General features: G+C 43.2%; 1 protein-coding gene and 1 long non-coding RNA gene across 13 annotated transcripts in view; one reads left to right on the forward strand and one right to left on the reverse strand.

Moving 5' to 3' along the window:
• Positions 1 to 20,797, forward strand: part of LOC123617448 (uncharacterized) — an 88,324-nt gene that overhangs the window by 59,207 nt on the left and 8,320 nt on the right. The gene's annotated exons all lie outside the window — the stretch shown is intronic.
• TNC (tenascin C) overlaps positions 1 to 20,797 on the reverse strand; it is a 91,053-nt gene that overhangs the window by 22,276 nt on the left and 47,980 nt on the right. Inside the window, exons 11-19 of one of the 12 annotated variants that reach the window (XM_074362088.1) lie at positions 19,437 to 19,709; positions 18,658 to 18,930; positions 17,773 to 18,045; positions 14,729 to 15,001; positions 12,206 to 12,478; positions 10,467 to 10,739; positions 7,762 to 8,037; positions 4,260 to 4,532; positions 2,428 to 2,700 (exon numbers count right to left, since the gene is read on the reverse strand). The exons of 1 other annotated variant lie outside the window; for it this stretch is intronic. In XM_074362088.1, coding sequence (XP_074218189.1) covers positions 2,428 to 2,700; positions 4,260 to 4,532; positions 7,762 to 8,037; positions 10,467 to 10,739; positions 12,206 to 12,478; positions 14,729 to 15,001; positions 17,773 to 18,045; positions 18,658 to 18,930; positions 19,437 to 19,709 — 2,460 coding nt within the window. The remainder of the gene's footprint in view (positions 1 to 2,427; positions 2,701 to 4,259; positions 4,533 to 7,761; positions 8,038 to 10,466; positions 10,740 to 12,205; positions 12,479 to 14,728; positions 15,002 to 17,772; positions 18,046 to 18,657; positions 18,931 to 19,436; positions 19,710 to 20,797) is intronic. 10 more of the 12 variants (XM_074362091.1, XM_074362089.1, XM_074362092.1 and 7 more) reach the window with 10 other exon arrangements.

Genomic DNA, 20,797 nt, shown 5'->3' on the forward strand with positions numbered 1-20,797 from the left:
AAAATGCAGAGATCGATAGAGGAACAAACAACTTACAACCTAAGTGTCCGTCAATAGGGAAATAGTTAAATAAGGTATATGGGATTTTTCTGAGATCTGTTAATAAGCAAGAAACACACACATACACCCCGATGGGTGGAAGAGTAGGTATGTTAACCACTGTGCCAAAAAAAAGGTCAGAAAAAAAGAACATATATTTCTGTCTAACCTTGTCTGTTTGTATAGACTATTTCCACGGTGGCTGCCTCTAGATAGAGCAACTATGTGGCAGGGACACAGTAGAATAGACACTTCATTGTATATCATTTTTTTAACTTTTGAATTTTGAACCAAGTGGGCCATTAAAAAATGAAATTTACATTAAATCACCCAAACATAATAATAGCTAATACTGTTACAATGGGCAAGGAAACTAAATACTCGACATTTCATGATCTGACATAAACCTCATGGCAGACCTTTGAGTTAATTCTTTTGGCCAGATGAGGGGACCGAGGCTCAGAGGGGAAAGGAGAGGTAAGCGGTAAGAGGGAGAGCAAGGATTAGACTCCAAGGGATCTGGCCAGAGGCTGCAGGCTTAACCACTAGGCTGCACTGCCTCTGACCAACCTCCCTGCCCCTGGGGCACTCAGGGCTGGCAGCTTGTGCTCAGGGGGTGAAAGGAGAACCTGAAACAGCTGTTACAAGGAGAAAGAGGAACAGAACATCACAGAGGAGGGTTTACAAGGAGAAAGGATGAAAAACAAAATGGAAACTCTGTGAAGCTGATGAGGTGAATTAGACATCTGCCGTGTTCAAGAGTCACCTCTCCTGTCCTCTCCAAGTACCAGAGCACAGGCATGCAGGCACACATGTGCACACAGACACAGACAGACTTCTCTTTGGCTGTGAAATACAAGGCCCCAGAGAAATAAATCAAAGAAAGGGCTATCCTAAAGAGCCTTTTCTTTTGTTCTTAAAAAAAAAAAATCTTATGATTATTCATTCTCTTTCCGCTTTAGAACTGCAAGGCCTAGAAAAAAAGATAAGCCAAACAAAATCAGTGATCAGAAGTAAACTTTGAAAAACAGTGTTTATAAACCAGGGTCAAAATCAGGCTCTGCCTCTGATCTGCAGTTTTATGGGAAGCCCACGGGGAGGAGGAGACAAGGGCCTGTGTCCCAGAGATAGGGTGTCAGTGTTAATAAGAAGCAGGGTACTTCCTCTGACTGAATTGCTGCCTGGATCTCAGCATTTCCTCCACATCTGCAAATACTGATTATCACTATGGCTTCTTGATATCAGGTGGCTTCCTGGAGCTTATTAGGTCTTGAAACTTGAAATCACAAAATACTCATCTCTGGACAAAGGGAAGAAGGTTTTGGGTAGTGTAAGTGCTCTGTGCCGGTCGGAGATGGCAAGCATGTATGTTTGTTTGTTGTCTGTCACCCAGCCTGCTTCTACTTAATAGTATTAAAATCAGTTGGTGTTTGGGTTCTACCCGAGATCTGGCTGTGTGACCTGAGGCAAATCACTTCATCTTTCTGGGTCTCAGATCTTCGTGCCTAAACTGAAGAATCTGGGCTACTTCATTTCTCAGGTCCCTTTTACCTCTCCCTGTTTTGTGATTCTTTCTTCTGGTTCCTCTTTGAAGCAGCCGTTTCTTGAGAACTCTGTATTTCCTTCTCTCCCTCAGTTTCCTGAAGGAATTCACCCTCCCTTTTGAAGGTCTTTCCTTTTCTCTTTAAAGAGTCATGTTAGTATTATTATTCTAAACAGTCATATTATTAGCCATCTTTTTTTTTTCTCCTTGAAACAGCTTATATTGGCAAGGATTTTCATTTCTCCCTTAGTGCCTTTTAGATTTGCTATGAGTATAAAATAAAATCAGTGAACTTCGTGAAGAGCAGCCTGTCAGCCTTGCCAGCTTCTTCTTTTTTGCTTCTTGATCAGGGTACTGACTATTCACATACAACATTTTATAAGTTTTAATCTTTATAGGTGGGGATACCACTTCTCCAGTATTCCCTGCCTAGTGTGAACATTTGACCAAAGAATAAGGAAGTACATCTCTGGATAAAACATAATAGGTAGACGGAAGGGTCTTTGGAATTTAAAAACAAACAAACAATGATTATAATGATTGTCTTAATGACAATAATGAAAATGTTAGTAGTTCTCAATTGCTGAGCCCTTGCTTTGTGCCAGGCCCTCTCTATGGGCTTTCCATGAATTATCTCATTTAATCCTCAAAACACTATTAAGTCAGTGGCATCATACTCTTTTTGCATAAAGACTTAACCAAATTATCCATGGTCACACAGTCAGTAATCAGGAGTCAATATTCAAATGCACGCCTGTCTGCATACAGAGCTCTTGTAGTTTCCCAGCCCTGTGAGAATAAGAAAAGAGAGTTTTCCTCTATTCTCTCCGGTTTATGTACGGTACCTGTTGTCGCTACAGCACTGACTGGCTGGGATCGCTTTCCACTGCTTATTCCATAGAGTTCAATTTCGTATTCAGTGGCCTCCCTGAGACCTGTTATGTCCCTGGTACGTTCGGGGGCAAGTAGGGTCATTTCCAGTGGCTCAGACTGCTTTTTGGTGTCTCTGATTTTGAGAACAAAACTGTCGAAGACCCCTTCATCAGCTGTCCAGGACAGACGGAAACCGTCTACAGTGGCATCTGAAACCAGAAGATTGTCAACTTCCGGCTCGGCTTCTAGAGGGGGAGAAAATGGTGGAAGGAGGAGAGAGAACATCATTCACCAGCCTGTGCAGTCTTCTCTCCAGTGGGGTATCAATATGCAGTGATGCCCTGCTTCTCAGAGATAGAAATGTCCTGAGATGCCAAAAATAAAATTATTCAATAAGAACATATTTAGTAGGTCTAGAAGAGGGGAAAGATGGAGTTGACACATTCAATACAAGCCAAGTGGCTGCTTGCATATGTGAGTTTTGTCTAAAAGCAATTCTATAAATCCACATCTGGACTCAGCAATAGCCCTTCCCATGCGTTATTAAACAAGTTCAAAGCCAGAGACTTGTTTACATTTGCTCTCTGTCTTCCAGTGGCTGAGTGCCCATCCTCTGTGAGACCTTCTTCTTTTCTTTTTGAAAAGATAAATAAACCAGCATTAACGATCTGTAGAGCTGCTCATGATGATACTGCTAATTATATTTCCCTTGATCCTGAGCAAAATGGCTTTTAAAATGTTATAAATGTTATATTCTTTTTGGTTTTTTCTTGGAGCTGCTTTACTAAAGAAGGCTTCTACTCTTGACTGGCTTGCTTTCTGTTAACCATTCAGTAAGTGTTCAGATGGTAGAACTGAGACTTGGAACTTCTTGTGCTACATACTTCAGACCCAGGGTATAGTCTTGGATTGCCTTAACTAGACAAAACTCAATGTCAAGGTAAATTTAGAACTGAGTTTCCCAAAGTATACTCAGAGCAAAATCTTCCTGTTTGATCATCTTCCCTAAAAGGTATCTATTGTCAAATAAGTTTGGGAAATATTGCCTGGGTAAGTCCCTCTTAGAGAGAAGCATGCACATTAGGATGTTCTGTAAAGGCTTGTGGTCAAGGGCCCTGTTAAACTATGTTTAACTCACTGTTTCCAAAACTTATTTGAACATGGAATTTCTTCACTGAGTAGAACCTTTGAAAATTCTATGGAGATATAATCTCTAGAGACTTTGGGAAACACAGATTCTTGCTGTTAAAGTTGTTAATGCTGTATTTTTTTAGGAATTATTAGTGTTGAGAAAATTATGGATTTAGTCTGTGTTGAAGAATATCCGTGATATTAGTGTTTACCAATATAAGTTCATAGTTGGTTTTCCAATGACAAGCCCATCTGGTAAGTTTGTCAAGATCACATTTGAGGTTTTGAGATGACAAACGTAGTAAGTTTTTGAAATATACTCATTGGTATATTTCTTTTGAGAAGGCTGAAATGTAGCTGGGGACCAGCCAGGATGAACACAGACGAGGGGGACGTGGAATAAGCACACAGAGCTACAGGCAAGACATGGTCTGAAGGATTCGGGACACCAAGTGGAAACATTTCGACCTTCTCGTTTCTGGAATGGGAAAAGGGGCGTGCTCATTAGAGACACAAGACAAGAAAGAGTGTCGGGGGAACATAAAGAATAGGCCACATCTGTGGATTAAGTAGGGAACACGGACGAGGATGTTAAAACCATGATGATCTGGAAGATGGATTACATGGAAGAGAACCAGGAAGAGGAGAAAATGGCTCACTTGAGCCAAAATACCTGTAACAATCTCAGCTCTCAAGGGCTTGGTTTGGTGCCCTTGGGTGAAGCCAGAGACCATAACCTCATAGCCAATGCCGGTTATGAGGCCTCTAAGCTCCAGCTTCCTCTGAGTTCCCGAAAGTGTGAATTCCTGGGGGTCCAGCAGCTTCCCAGAATCCACCACCGTTACTAGGAAGCTGTCAAAGGCATTCTCCGATGCCATCCAGGAAACTGTGAACCCGTAGGGATTAATGTCGGAAATGGTTAGGTTTTCCAGAAGGGGCAGGGCCTCTGAAAGAAGGGAGGAGTGAAAACAACTCAGGTTAGCAGCACTGACTCTACTGAGAAAGCACAAGCCTCCACGAGCACTGACAGATACCCATCAATCATCAAACGTGCTGTATGCTTTTTTAGTAAGAGCTTATTGGGTGCCAGATGATGCTGTCTTATGTAGATCTCTTAACAAGCCTATGAGATAGATGTTATTCCCATTATACAGGTAAGAAAACTGAGCTTCAAAGAAGTTGGTTGACTTGGCCAAAGTCACAGAGCTAGTATGTGTTAGAGCAGGGATTTAGCTTGGTCTCACTCCAAAGGTCATGAGTTTTTCCTTATTAAACTGAGTATCTTGTGTTGGGTTTGGACCCTTTTGTCTATTTCCCACTAACCTGTGGTCTTGAAGGAAATCAGCTTTTTAATCTTATTTTTTTAAATGTAGTTCCTTTTCGGTGTGTTCCGTATGTTTCTATTTCACATCTGATTCATGTTTTGAATTAAGTTGATTAGGCCAATTAGTGACATACATCCTCACAAGCTGAGATGCAAGGAGGAAGTGAGATTTTCAGGTGTCCAAATGAATCAATTATAATTATGGCCTAGTAAGGAATACTAAGATTTGCTAATTCTTTTGCTGATTATTTTCCTGGATAAAGTTAGGAGATAAGGACATGCTTGGATCTTGAGTAAGTTCTGTCATCATCATTTGTTCATCATGCAGCAAACATCTGTGTCTCAGGCATTCTTATTTCATAGGTGCCAAGGGGTCTTTTCACACACTGGGATTCCTCAAAGAAGTGAGCTTATATCAGCTAAGTTTCTGTCCATACTTCTCAACTGACAAGGCTTCATGTCCTGAATCCAGTTGAGTCCTCACGATGACACTGTAACTAGATACTACTACCCTCTCTTCTCCTCCATGACAGCAAAGGAGACAGAGAGGTCAATGATTTATCCAAGATCACATATCCACTAGGTGGCTAAGCTGGGATCCAGCCCAGGTCATCTGACTCCAAGTTTAGTGTTCTTTCCATACCCTAAGCAAAAGTCTAGTTAGTCAGCGCCATCCGTGCTGGCAAAACCTGAGGCATAAGCAGGATTAGTGGAGAAGGTCCAGCTCCTCCCTTCTAGCAAAACAAAATTCAGTAGTGGTGAATGTGTTTATTTTTTATCAGAGGGGGGAGGAGGATGGGAATTCCACAGCCAAGGTGGCTTTAGCCACATCTAGTTTAGAGTCTTCTTTTTCATTACAGCTAAATAGGAGCATTCAAAGAGATAAATGACCTTACGCTAATGCCCAGAGTCTAATCAGTGGAATGTTAAAAAAAAAAAGTTTAAAAAAGAAATGTTTGGTGACTGAATGAACAAATGAATGAATGCCCTTATCCCCTATGCAGAGACTTAAATTTTGTCGTGGCTTGGATTTCCTGTACTTATTTTGAACTACGTGGTATTTGTTTTGAGGTTTGTTTTTTTTTAACCAAATAAAGATCTCCCCTAAATCATAACTCTATCAAAGGCAAAGATGAAATCACATATACTGTGCAAACAAGCTTCTTTGTCTGCAGTACAAGGGTGTCGAGTTCTGTTGCAGAGTTTGTTTAGATAAGTGGCGCCTTCCTCTGATAACTGGCCTCTACACTCTTCCACGCCATCAAAGCAGGGAATTTGGAGGGCGTGCAGACTCATTAGTCCATCAAAAGCTTGCTATTTATAGTCCCTAATGTTCAGGTTTTTTTTTTTTTTCTCTCTCTTTTAAAAATATGCTTCCTTTAGAATGCAGAGTCTTTTCACATCGGGGATTAGCTGAGACAATGCTGTAACTGGATCTAGGATTCCCAAGACCAGCTCTCCCAGCCTCCCTTTCTTCTCTCTGTTCTGTGGGAGGTCCTGCAAGAGGCTACAAGTCAGGGCCTGGTGGGACCTGTGGCCGGCCATGCTTCCCCTCCTGGGCAGTGAGTTCCCACCTCGTGGCTACTCCCCGCCCTGCCCCACCCTGTTCCACGTTTGAAGACAGTCTAAACAACTGAATTCACACTAGATAACTGGACAGAAAATATAACCACTCTTGGATCTTAAGTTGAAACATGTCCAGTGTTCTCTTGAAAATAATAGGGAAGTCAAGACTGCAGAGGTCTATTGTTTCTGTCTAGTCTTGGTGCTTGTATTTAAGAATCCCACTTTCCTCGTCCTGTTCGGAGGAAGGGGAAGGACCCAGCATCTGTAAATGCCTCCTGGGCGCCAGGCGGTTGGATTTTACCAGATTCATTTAATCCCTGAGACAAGGCTAACCAGAGGTGCCTGTGAGTACCCTCTCTTCATACATAAGAAATTGCGATTCAGAGAACTGAAGAACCAGCCAAGGTTGTGTAGCTAAAAAGATGTGGGAGAGGATTACAAACCACACAGGCCTGATCTCAAAATCCTCACTCTTCTAGGACACCATGCTGCCTCCAGTTAAATACTTAATCAAACTTATTAAAAGATTTTATTTATATAGATAAATAGTGATTTATAGCCATTTAGACCTCAAGAGAGGCGGGGTTTAATGTTCAAATCAGCCAGCAGAGTTGGTCTCTTAAAAATTATCATTAGTGGAAGGCAAGAGACTTCTAAATATTTTTGAGGCTAGAGATTTGGTAAATTGACACCATTTGCAGCCTTTGCCATTGATTTAGGATAATTTCAGGAAAGGAAATAGAAAACCATTTCTCTATGTAATTCAGAGAAAAGTAAGAAGTTGAGTCTAATGAATGGGTATGGTTTAACTTGCGATTTATCTGCTATCTTAGGTTGAACCTTCATTAATCTGTTAACAGATGCCAGTTTTAAGAAAAAGTAATTGTTTTAGAAGAAAAAGATAAATTATTTTACTTCTGGGGCAGGTGGTTTATGAACTGCTTTACCTAGCATGATTTATGGACAGAATTCCTGCCTTAGGCCATTGCTAACTTAGAACTTACTCTTCAGCCAGAGTCTCCAAACTGTGATTCAGACACCCTGTAAAACTGGGCCCAGAACTCCTCGGCAGCTTTGTACAACTATTGAGCCTACTATATCCGTTGCCTAAGAGTGGCAATGGAAGGTCCCTGTTTACAAGAGTGTCTGCTCTTTCTTCACGTAGAAATTTACATATGGAATGGAGATTGTATTTTAGGCTGAGTTTCCCTTTAGAATTTCCCCTCTCCTCCCTTTTTCCGGCTTAGAATTCTGAACAGACAAGCGAGAACCTTTGAAGGAGTACCTGTCATGACAAAGGCAGTGAGGGGTCTGGTGGGATCCCCAGCCCAGGTGGTCCCTGCCACACTAACGTCATAGCCAGTGTTCTCCACCAAGCCCGTGACGTGAGCGTGCCGAGCGTCTCCTGAGACCGTGATTTGCTGGGGCTCATGCAGCGAGTGAGAATCGCTAACATTGATAACAATCTTTGCAAAAGGCCCAGCTTGAGTGGTCCATGACACGTTGAAGCTGTCAGGAGTAATATTGCTAAGGTTTAGCGTGCCCAACTGTGGCTCTGGCTCTGAAGGGGAGGGAACATGGGCAGAGAGAGAGAGAGACATTATTAGAGGAAGCAGAGGATTTCTCCAGAATGTAGTCACCGAGCATGAAAGTATCAACCCCTCCAAATATTTGCAGAAAGGCAGTGTATTAGGCTGTGTCCACACCTGCACTGAGTATAATGCTAGGGAATTTAGTGCTTTCTCTGCAGGTGTGGATTCGCATTCTTTTTAAGTAGAGTCATGACCATTTGCTAGTCACATATGTGGAAGAGCGAAGAAGCCGTTACAGCAATAGATAGAGTAAATGTACAGATGTATTAAGAGTACATTTTCTAAGGTTTGTTGTGGGACACTAGCTCTGTAAGATGTTCCAAGAAAATATAGGTTCACATTATATTGAATTTTATATCTCACCATATTCACAAAGTGTACTAGCATTTTAAAGGCTCTGGAATGCTGGTTCTGTAAAGAAACCCACTTAATTTTGCTTAGCCTAGCATTTCATAAACTTATTGATTAATGGATACTCTTTCTGAGGAATATTCTTGTAACATCTCACGTTGCTGGTACGCCACCTAGCATACCTTAGAAAATGCTACTTTGGAGTTTCCTGGTTTGGTCTTCTTTGATCTATTGGACTGTACAAATTAAAGGCTAATATCCACACAAGAGAAATTCTCTGTGGTATTCAGAAATCCGAATGTATAATCCATAGAGAAAGCTACATCTCACCGTAAATACTGGAAAATTGAAAATGTCTTCCATTTAAAAATTCTTGGTATATGTAAAAATTAAAGGAAAGCTTGAAGTTAGGCTTTGCATTTTCTGATTATGAAATTCACTTACTGGATAATCTGGACAGATGAATGGTTCTACTGAGGTTAAGTTTCTCTTAACCGTTAAAATCTAGATAATCAGTGATGAGAGCAACTCACTTTTAATGTAGGCAGCCTATACTGCTAGTTTCAACTGGGATGAATATGGTTTGGCTGCCTAAATGCACATTTATCAAATAATGCTGACATTAAAATAAGTTCAGTCCAGACTATATTTTAGAGACAGAAGACAGTCCTGGAGGACTGAGATACTAGGGTTAGGATTTAGGGTTGGGAAGAAGCAGATTATTTCTTCCAAGGACTTGGGAGTTGTTTTGCTGCAGCTCCAGTATTTGGAGGAAAGAAAGAGCTCATTTGGATAAATTTACCTGGGCAACTGCACAGCATAACTCGATGCCATAAAGTCTCCAAAGACAAACGAATCTGGCTCAGAAGCAGAACATAGCCGTAAATAATGGCATGGGATTTGATTTCCTGCTTAGCAATTAGTTTAAGAAACTAGTGATGCTATAATTTTCAGCCACAGCATTGGCTGATTACCTCCATCACACAAAAAGTGAAATCCTCCAAATGGGACTCCATCTGCTTTTTCCTTATATTTTGCTGTGGAAGGAATCTCCCGAATTAAGGATGCATGTTAGGACTCTTTTCGTGCTACCAGAGAGACTGGCGGTGCCGACACATTTACCATGCAGAGTAAGGCCTAGGTTCTCAAGGTCAGCTTACTCTCTAGCTGTCTCCCAAAAGATGCAACCAAGATGAAAAGCAAGATGCAAGAGGAACCTCAGAGAATTGTGGTTAGGGTCCAGTCAGTGTTCCATGCAACCTGGGGGTGTTTTTCTCTCACCTTTTCTAACCCTTTGAAACAATTCCTTGACATGCTGTCTGCTTCCAGGAAAGATGGACTTTTTCAAAACCTTAATGCTCTAAATGTTCACCACATGCACCAAGATTTGGACAAGGAAGACTCTGACACTTTGTGACAGGTATCAGTGGATGACAAAACATGCTGATAGAGTAAATGTCAAGTAAGAGATATCTGCTTGTAGGGAATGCAGGCAAATGAAAGTTTCCAGAATAAGATGAGACCACTGGGTCCTTTCAGGTGGGTCTTGGGGTGTACTTTGGGGTCTCTTTCTCTGCATGCTAGTGACACCACATTTAAAATCTTGGTGGAGAGAAAGAGAAGATAGATCATTCTGACCAAGGAACCAATGATGGCATGCACACACCCCTTTGAATATGACATAGGCAAACTTTGATTAGAACAACCACAGGCAGATGATAATGGGAACTGGAAAAGATTATTCAAGATCAGATGAAAGGATGGTTTAGAAATTCAACCAAAGCAAGTCAGGTTAACTTTATACAAACAAACAGAGCAACTCCAGATGTGAGTGGATATTTAGGAAAAAGAGGTTGACACAGAAGTTCCTTAATTTGGGGGGAGAGTTTTTCTTTTCAAAACTTTGAAGCCCTGATTTGAGTGGCTCTCTCAAATTTGAGAAGGATCGGGAGGAACCAGGAGGATGAAAAATGGGCAGGGGGTGATTTTTTGGAATACTGTTCAGAGGAAGTTCAAAGGAGCATGAAGAAGCCATCATGGGAAATACCTGTGGTTGCTTGGACTGTCAGGGTCTGAGCACACTGCCCGCCAATCAGCCCCTGAAGACGGGCAGTGTAGTTAGAAGAAGCTTTGAGGTTGGTGATGACAAAGCTGCGAGACGCTGCAGGCACAGAATGTACCACCGTCTCCTGGAGGTGGTCAGAGTCCCTAACGTCTATAAGAAAGCTATCAAAGGCAGACTCCTGAGCTTTCCACGAGATGGACACACTGCCCGAGGTCACATTTGAGACAGTGAGGTGGCTAAGGAGAGGTTCGGCTACTAAAGCAAGAAGAAAAAAACATGAAAGCGAGTCAATTTAGAACACTTACTGAGAGTCAAAATCGAAATTTGTTAAGACTAAATACATAAAGTTTTAGACTTTACCCTCTGGTAAAGGAACTTGCCGTAGTTTGAAAATCAACTTGGGCCATGAGAAGCAAATGTATCTGGCTGGCTAATTTTCTTCCCTAGGCTTTGGTATCCTTTCATCTGGCTGAAATGAGAACTTGGTAATGCTGGCTCTCTGCTTCTCCTGTGGCCCACACTGATGACAGTTTGTAGTCTCACGTAGAATGAGGACAGACCCTCCCTCAGCTGTGGGTGACTTAAATGATAGATAATTTTGATACTACAATGTTAACCCTTTTTCTGAATTCCCCTAGAATTGGAAACCCTTTTTTGTGATCAAGAAGAAGAAACTTTCCTGTGTTTATTTCACAAATAATAATAATATATTATTTAAAATATTTTAAATAAATATTTTAATATAATAAATATAATAAAACATTTAATTTACTATAATAAAACTATACATAATATAAATATTTAATATAGTAAATATAATATTTATTTATTAAATAATTAAATATTTCCTAGTAAGATTCCAAAAATTATTTTTTGCTTCAGTTTGTGATGTTTAACTTTATCTATCAAGAGAGGGCATTGTCCAAAATGTGCTAAGACTTATTTTAAGTAGACAAGGCTCTCCTTTCTGAATTCATACAGAATTCTCTTTTGTTGCATTCCAGAGAGCATCTCCGACAGTGTGTGTCACAGATACCACAGATTTAGTGAGAGCACTTCACTCTTTTGTTAGCCAAGTTCCTTATTTAAACATGCCTAGTCTACTTTTATTTTTGCCATCTACCATTCACTGTTTTGGGAGCAAGCCAGCATGTTCTGGTCTTTTCTTCTAGCGGTGGCATTGGAACTGGGGAGGTCTGGAAAGCATGGCTTCATCCTGCACTCATGTGATGAATGAATAATCTTTGCCCTTTCTCATCACTTTCCCAATTAGGGGAAAAAAACAGCACCAATTTAATTTCATTAAATCATTGAAATGTTTGGATATTAAGAATTCAAAGGCACTAGGAAGACAAAGATAGTTGGATAACACAAAATATAATTTTTAAGGCCTCTTTTACCAATATAGACATCTTTCCAAGTCAAGGACAGTTCTCATTTATGACTTTTGTGTTACTGATGGAGAGAATTCTTTTCTCCATATGGCAGTCTGGACCAAACTACATTTTATGCTGTAAATGTCCTGGTCAGCGATAAATCAGGAAAGTCACCATTTGGGCTGCTGTTGGAAGAGAGTTATGTTAAATAGAGCTCCAGCCTAGTATCATGGAACAGTTAGTGTCCTGTGGTCTGTGCTTCAGAGGGTGTAAGGAGTGGCTTCACCCTGCAAAGAAGACTCTGGAGAGAGAGAGGGTGTTAGGAATGGGGGAACGTGCATGTACCTGTGGTGGCTGTGACACTGATGGTTTTGGTCTGGATGCTGGGAGCGAGTCCAGAGAGGTAGACAATGAAATCATTACTAGGGCGTAGCCCTGAGATGTGGGCAGTTCGTTCAGCACCAGAGATATTATATTCCATCGTCTCCAGGAACCTATTGGAATCAATAATTTCAATGGTAAAGGTCTCGAAGGCCCCATCAGTAGCTGTCCAGGAGAGATTGAAGCTCTCAGTAGTGACGTCAGAAACATTTAAGTTTCCAATTTCGGGTTCTCCGGCTGAAAAAGGAGGGATACGAGAGAAGAAACAAATAAATCTGTGTTAATCACTGGGCTTGTGTTTTAAGATTGTACTTGCTAATAGAACCATAGCCGGGTAGAAAGATCTGACAGTTCAGGGTTAGGGCAAAATGAAGCAATGTTACCAATCAGTGCCAATAGGAGAGGAAACGGGGATTTGTTAAAAAGAAAAATACAAGAAGGAAGGCATGGCAATTAGACTTCCCTGCTCTGGAGCTGCCACACATGATCAGGGCCTGGCCGAGATCCAGCATGTGAGGAGACACGCTGAGTGATGGCAGCAGGAACTGCTCTGCTGAAGCCCAGATGCTTCTGGAAGCTGCACCTCAGGGATGCTGGCCATCGGTCAAAAGATATGAGCACTGGCAGCTTCCAGTCTCTGGAACTGCACTCCAGAGACCACGAGTACTTGGCTCTCTCCGGCAGACATCCTTTGCTTTCAGGGATCTCCCATCTATTCAGATGACGACTAAATCATTCTGACGCCATTACCCTCCCTAGGTGGTACCTCGAGGCCTCTGATATTGTGACTTAAAGGGAGTTGGCAATTTGTCAGTGTAATTCTTGGTATTTCCATCATACTTCTGACAAGGGCCAGCTGTTCTCATATTCTGTTTAAATAGCTTGTCCTTTCTTAACTGCTTCTTTGTGGGCCAAGGCTAGCATTGCATTGCCAACCAACAAAGCTGAGCCAAGACAAGGGCTTCAGGGAACCCTGTTCGGCCAAGAAATAACATTTTTGTCTCAGAGATGATCCTACCAGTGCTCCTCTGAGTAACAGGAATAAAACGCAGAAGGCAGGCAGCAGGAGGGTTTGAAAGTCTAGTGCTACTTCCCTAGCAAGGAAGGAGAAGTCCTTCCCATCCCAAGAGATCTGGTGGAATGCAGGTCAGATGGAATTATGGCCTGTCCTCCCCACAGACCAACTGGTCAGAAGCAAGAATGTTGCTATCATTATGAAGAAGAAAAAAAAAAAACACATAAAAATACTAAGAACAACCAAACCACAAGATCTGCAGGAAAGATCAAAAATGATGGGTGATTTCTCTGCTGTCTGAGAAAGAATGGTTTGTGGATGTCGGATAAAAGAGCCCTGGGTCCCTCCAGGGCAGCCTCAGCTGCGATTTTTAGGCCTTTCAGGATCACTATTCATGAGGCAGTTGCCTGTGCTGTATGTTTGTCTCAGCGAGAGTTACTGAAACGATTGAGGCCCAAGTGCAGAGCTATGCTTTTGCTAGAATCAGCTAGGACATACAGGTCTGCATGAAAGTTTAGCTGCAGTAATTATCAGAAAGTGGGCAGGCATATGCAAAGCTTCTGCCCAGCTTCAAACCAATGGAGGCGCATGGGAAGATGAGCCGTGGAAACCAGTGCTGGGGAAACACTGAATGCTTTGTCACTGGAGCAGAGTGATGAATAAACTATAATGCACCCTCCTGGGCCTCGGCTGGGAGCTGCCATCCAAAGGCCAGTGGTCCAGGGAGCAACTCTCGATTAAAGGAGCAAAAAGGGCATCAGATCTTTGACATTCATAGCCCGGGGTTATTCCTTGCTTCAAATGCTGCTGTGTGTACTTCTGCTAATGAATGGCCTTTTCTTTGGTACCGTCTCCAGTCATAATTGTGTGATTTTTTTTTTCCTTTTATGTCTAGTTATTTGCTAATTTGATGTTCTAACAATGACTCAGTATCTGAGAGAATTGCCCGGAGGAGGGTAATTCAGTTCTCTTATTATACTCAATGCATTTTAAAGAAACATTTAAATTAAAACCTTTCTTGTAAAGGCAAGACCCACAGTGCCTATACCCTTGAGGGATTCGGGATAGTGGAGCACCATTTCCAAATAGTGAAAAAGACTCCCTAAAGTAAATAATCTGTGCTCCACCAGAACTCACCTACGCGGGGAGGATCGACTTTTAGTTACATCCTAGCGCTGGAGAAGAGAATTAAAATCATCAAGCTGTCTCATGAAATGGAAAGCCATCATTCAGAAGAGATGTAGTTATAGGATTGGACAGGTACAGTCTGGGAGAGACTAGAGGTCAGAGAAGGCAGCATTTGCACGTTCATTCCTGAGATGTCACAGGCATCTGGACCAAGGCGCAGCCCGTAGGAATGTCTCTAAGCAGCAGCAGCAGCAGCACATGGAAAGGATTTAGAGACGGACAGAAGCTGACGCCCTGCACGATCTCTTGAAGAGGAAGCATCATTGACAGAGAGGGGGAGGTACCTGTGGAGGCCTCAGCAGACAGCACTGGTGTCCTATAGCCCCGGATCACCCCGTAGATGGTAACTCTATAAGGGGTGGCAGCCTTGAGGCCCGGGACGTCCACAGCCCGCAGGCTGCCGGGCACCGTGAGGTTCCGAGCCGCCTCCACCCTGTTGGCCTCCTGCACCTGAATGACAAAGTGCTCATAGGCCTGGTCGGCTGCGGTCCAGTTGAGTTTGAGGCCATCCCAGCCAGCCTCGGTCACGGCTAAGTCTCCCAGTTGGGGGAGCTCCGCTGAAGAAGGACAGAGAGGAATTTGTCAGTCCTGCAAACCGAGAACGAGGAAACTACATGTCCCACAGCCCAGCTCTAGGGAAGAGAGAAAGGGGCAAGAGAGTTTCTTGTGTGTGTGTGTGTGTGTGGATGTTCTTGGTCTTGGGGCATTTCCAGTTTGAGCTGTGGTAATCTGGCCACAGCCGCCTTCAGGAGTTGAAGACGGTCAGAAAGGGGGACATCTACATTGTTCATTTTTGAGGTGGCAGGGCCCCCAGGACCACTGACAACCCACCGGGAGGTCTCTGAGCATCACGCAGGACCAGCATCTAAAGGGCACATAAAAAAGGTGGGTTGCGGGTCAGGGTAAGGGAAGTAGGAATTAGTTAAAAGTACAGGCATTGAGGGCAAATGAGCTTTGGTTAGAATTCCAGCACTGGTGTTCGTTAGCTGCGTCATCTTGGGCATGTCACCCAGCTCATCTCTGAGCCTTGCTCTCCTCACCTTTAATTGGAGCTGACAGTACCATTTCTTTGGGGTGTATGATGATTGAATGATAATTTTTGTAAACCTCTGAGTTTATATCTGACACATACGTGACACAGAGTGAGAGCTGGACAAGTGACAGCCTAACATATACAGTTATTCCTCGGTATCTTTGGGAGATTGGTACCAGGACTCCCAAAAGTAACAACCTGAGGATGTATATAAAATAGCATAATATTTGCAGATAACCTATGCACATCCTCCTGTACACTTTCAGTCATTTCTAGATTACTTATGATACCTAATGCAATGTAAATGCTACGTGTATAGTTACCAGCACATGGCAAATTCAAGTTTTGCTTTTTGAAGCCATCTGGAATTTTCTTCCCTAATATTTTCAATCTGAGGTTGATTGAACAGTGAATGTGGATGCCCCGGATAGGAGAACTGACTGTATATCACTGTTTTTATGTTTCCCCTTGGAATTTCTCGGTCATGTGGGAGAGAATTACCTGCTTCATTTCATTACTTGACGTTTGAGAGATCATCTCATTGTTTTGGCCACAGACTATCTTACTGGGCATATGACATATGGCAAATCAGGTTTGGGCAAGTCTGATGTTTTATCTCGGGACTTTGCTCTCAGGGATCATCGGTTCTGTATTAGATTTTTGGCTTGGCAATTTCCCTCCCACCTTCTCCTGATTGTACTTTGTGTCTGAATGAGGAATGTCTGCATCATAAAGCAAGGCTGTTTGTGTGAAATGAGGGCCTGCTCTTAATTAAAAGTGACTATGTTTTGCATAGCAAATGGCATTGAGTGGGGCCAGCTATTCATTTTTGTACAGTGGAGGAAGTAAATTTAAGGTAGTCATTGCTGATTTAGAAAGTTTGGATTCTGGATGTTAAATGCAGTCTCCCTACCTCTCTTTTTAAAGCTGGGGTGGCCATGGATTTGACATCATAAAAGAAAATATCTGCAAGATTTCAGCCCGAAAAGGTCTGATGCACTTGTTCTCAGGTGTTCTAGGATTCAGCGCACCAGGAGAGTCTGGGCAAACCTGACCTTTCGGAGGGGCCGTATTCAGACTGTGTTCCACACAGACTTGGTGCTTTTGTGCAAGAACCGAGCTGGGGACATGGAGGCAGGCAGCCCTCTCCTCCTTCCCAGCTCACAAGAACAGCTGTTCATTTATCTGTCATATAGTGGGGTTCCTTGTAAGCTTCCACATGCAGAAGGAATTCTCCTAAAAACGAAAGTTTACAAACTACAGATGGAGGTCATTAGCATGCTATACCTAGATCTCACAGGTCTCAAAGGCCCCTTTTGCTCTTGTTTGGTTGGACGATATTCCAAGGAGCACAGGCCATTGATAAGCTGGCCAGTTGAGGTGTATTACAACATTACTTTTCTTATTTGGGGAATTGTGAGTAGTTTCTAGCAGGGACCAGGTTTATTTGGTATATATGAGCAAGAAAAACCAATTCATTTGATTAGGTTATTTGGGTGGCGTTTTCAAAACACAGGATGTGTGGAGAGAAGGGCATGGGTTTAAGGCCCAACATGAAAACCCTATTCCCCCATATCAGGCCCATTTTCCCATGTCCCTTTTAAAACCTGTTTCTAGAAGCCTCCGGACCAGCACAGAGTTTTCTGTAACAGATGGAGCCGCATATTTTCAGGGGACATATTGAGATGAATTGTTTTTCCTCTCCAACTGAATCAAAAACTTTAAAGTCAAATGTGGCCGTCCTTTCTTGGAAATAGCCCTGTCTCAGGGGTCTGTTAAGGAGAAAGGCTTGGCTAATTTCAGCAGAAGATGATAGATCTTTTCAAAGGTTATTCTGTGGAGGTCCGACCGCAAGACAGATGGCAGGTGGTGACTCTAAGACCACTCATGATAAAATTTCTCCAGAAACTTCAGACCCTATTCTGTGTCACAGTCCTCCTGTTCATGCTATTTATACTATGATACGTAACTGTCTGATAAATTTAGCTATTTGCCATTCACAATCTACTATGGATGGGTGCTTTGCTAAGCACTTTGGTTCATTATTGCTCATGACAGTGTTCTGAGGTAGGAGTATTATCTCCAATTTGAAGTTGAGAAAATTAAGGCTCAGAGATATAGAATGGCATACCCAAGAGTGGCCAGTAAGGTGGAATTCCAAACTAGACCTTAGAGCTCATGTTCATGCTGCCTGCCCAGAGCTCTGCGATAAGGCCCTGACACATGGGGAGTCCTCTCTGTTCCAAGGAGAGGCTGGTTCAATCACGTCTCGGGTCTGGGAGGAGGGTTGTATACCTGTGATGACCTCCACAGCAAGGGGTTGGGTTCTGTGGCCCCTGACCTCGCCATGCAGGGTGACTGTGTAAGGGGTACCAGCCCTGAGGCCTGGGATTTCCACGGAGCGCTGGCTGCCAGGAACCGTGAGGCTGTGAGCTGCTTTGGCCTGGTCAGCCTCCTGGACCTCAATGACAAACTGCTCATAGATCCCATCGGGGCTGGTCCAGCTCAGTCTGAGGGCATCCCAGCTAACCTCGCTCACCGTGAGGTTTCCCAGATCTGGAACCTGCTCTGCATAAGGACAGAGAGTTGCTGAGTTACTACAAAAGGCAATGGCAAGCTGGGATGCAGGTGAGATGGCATTTTGGATATGGTTGGGATGAGTTGTCCGGCTAGCATTGATACAGATGCCTGATTTACAGCAGGTGTTGAGCACACTCTAATTGTTGGCACTAAAGCCAGGGTTTTTCTCTTCAGCCTTTGGGAATGCAAGATAGTTCTAGGAATTGTTCATAACTTCTATTCTTGACATATAAATGGGACTATAGGGAGTCTTTTGTTGTGTTTTTAAAATGAGCTCAGATCAATGTTTTTATTTTTTTCCACTTGTAGAATGTGCTTTCCAACTTCTTAGATACTGTGACTGAAACTTGCTTTGAAAGAGGAGTCACCTCTTAATTTATGTAAAAGAAGAATAGATGGAATTTTCCTTGGAATTGGCTACCATGCTAAGGCTAGGACTTGGCCAAATAAGGGACAGGACATTTGGATGGAAGCAGGGATGATTCACTGGTATTCCCTCCAATGTGGGAGGGGCTGAACCCAGCTTAGAGCAGGGAAGAGCTTTGATCCCTCATGAGCAGGCAGTGGGAAAAAGCAAATTAGTGAACTAGTGTGGAATACCTGTCAAGACTTCAACAGAGAGAGGGGCAGTGCTGGAGTCCCGAGTGACCCCGCGGATGGTGATGGTATAGTGAGTGGCTCCCTTGAGCCCAGGCAGGTCCACGGACCTCAGTCCTCCCGGGACAGAGAGGTTCTGGGCTGCCTCGACCGTGTCAGTCTCCTGCACCTGAATGAGAAACTGCTCATAGGCCCCTTCCGGAGCTGTCCAGTTGAGTTTGAGGGCATCCCAGCCCACCTCAGACACCGTGACCTCTCCCAAATGGGGAGTTTCTCCTGGAGAAGGACAGAGAACTAGTTTAATGATCAAATCACACACCAAGATCCAGGGACTCCTTAGCAAAAGAATAGGCTTTATATCACTTTAAAAAAATGACTTTCTTTAGATAAACGTGCATCACGCAGCTTCCTAAATTTGAGAAGTAGAGCTAAGTAAGAGAGCGAAGTATAGGAAAGCATTTGTGATCTTATTTTATTAAGGAATTGCCTTAACATCCCTCACCAGGAGGGAGCCTGTTCGTGAAGCCAAAGGTCCCTGCCATTGGGGGCCATGTGTATAGTCCCCAGGAGGGGGCTCTGTACAGCCCCTAAGGGTGTTATTCACATGGTGTGCATGTGAAAGCTGCCCCAGGAGTGGTACAGCCTGGTTTCTTCCCATTATTAGGTACCACAGTGCTCTAACTTGGGGAATTCAAGTGTGTTCGAAAGCCAGTTACGTCTGATTATCCTTGGGCAGTTTCCTGTTGGGAAAAGCAGAAGCTATAGACAGAAAGGCAAGGTACCTGTGGAGGCCTCAGCAGACAGCACTGGTGTCCTATAGCCCCGGATCACCCCGTAGATGGTAACTCTATAAGGGGTGGCAGCCTTGAGGCCCGGGACGTCCACAGCCCGCAGGCTGCCGGGCACCGTGAGGTTCCGAGCCGCCTCCACCCTGTTGGCCTCCTGCACCTGAATGACAAAGTGCTCATAGGCCTGGTCGGCTGCGGTCCAGTTGAGTTTGAGGCCATCCCAGCCAGCCTCGGTCACGGTGAGGTTTTCCAGTTCAGGGGCGTGGTCTGAATAATGACAGAGATGGGGTCAGTTAAGCCATTCCTGAAACGCTTTCCATCTGTGAGCTCAGAAATGGCAAAGCCACTGCCAGGGCTGGGAGACCGTGGAGGCCCCAAAGCCATCCTGGAGCCATCACTCACCGCATCCCTGAGCAGTCCTGTTACCATCGAAATACCAAGAGAAAATCAATATGATTCTTATTTTGCCTTGTTGCATATTTGGGTTTGTCCTTTGAAAATGGTGTTTTCCTCTTGATCAGTGTCCTGTGGATTTAGAAAATGCTACATGTATGGGTTAGTACTGCTCCGGGCTGCAGTTTCTGTCTTGGCTGAAGTGTCTCTCATCTTAAGGATGAGAGCAGAAGGAACAGCCTTCAGCTATTCTCAGGATCCTTGGTCTGAGCTGCCCAACCTTCTGTATTTTGAGAAAATTATTCCTGTTAGACTCCCTTCCTTTTTGTGTGTCCTCAGTCTCCTCTGGAAGGTTTGTTTTATATTGGGGCTTTTGTCAGTTTCCAGGGCTCAAATCAGATTACATAAACCGCTTCAGAAAGGTCAGAGATAAATTAGCACAGCACAAGTAAGGCTGACCTGAGGAAGGCACCAAGTCTTTGCAAAACTGTCTCTCATTGAATAGAAGGAAAGACTGAGGCCCTGGGAGAAATAGTTTATTAAGCTCAATTAAAATAGAATGTGCTCTATTCATTTATCTCTAAAATGAGCAAAACACAAAACACTCACTTGTCTGAATATGCCTTCAAGGTGAAAATTGGCCCAGGGAGGAGCCTGGTGGAATTTGCATCATCTAGAAAGAAAGGATTTTCTCTGGAAATAGATCCTCTAAACAACAGATTAAGAATGGCCTTGAGCTCATTTAAGAGAACAAATTGTTTCTCTGTGTGTGCCTTAACACTGGCTGCTAATTTTAAATCAGCCCTACGTGTTTATTAAAACAGACCTCTTTACTCGAAAATCTTAGCTTGCAGTTGCTTTGAAGATACTCTTTCAGAGGGGAGAATATTTCTTCTCCAAAGTCTGTTTGATTCAAACTTTACCGCATTCCAGGGGAATGTTCTTCCTAATTGCTTCACATT

This window comes from Camelus bactrianus, chromosome 4 (assembly GCF_048773025.1).
Source record: "Camelus bactrianus isolate YW-2024 breed Bactrian camel chromosome 4, ASM4877302v1, whole genome shotgun sequence".
NCBI lineage: Eukaryota > Metazoa > Chordata > Mammalia > Artiodactyla > Camelidae > Camelus > Camelus bactrianus.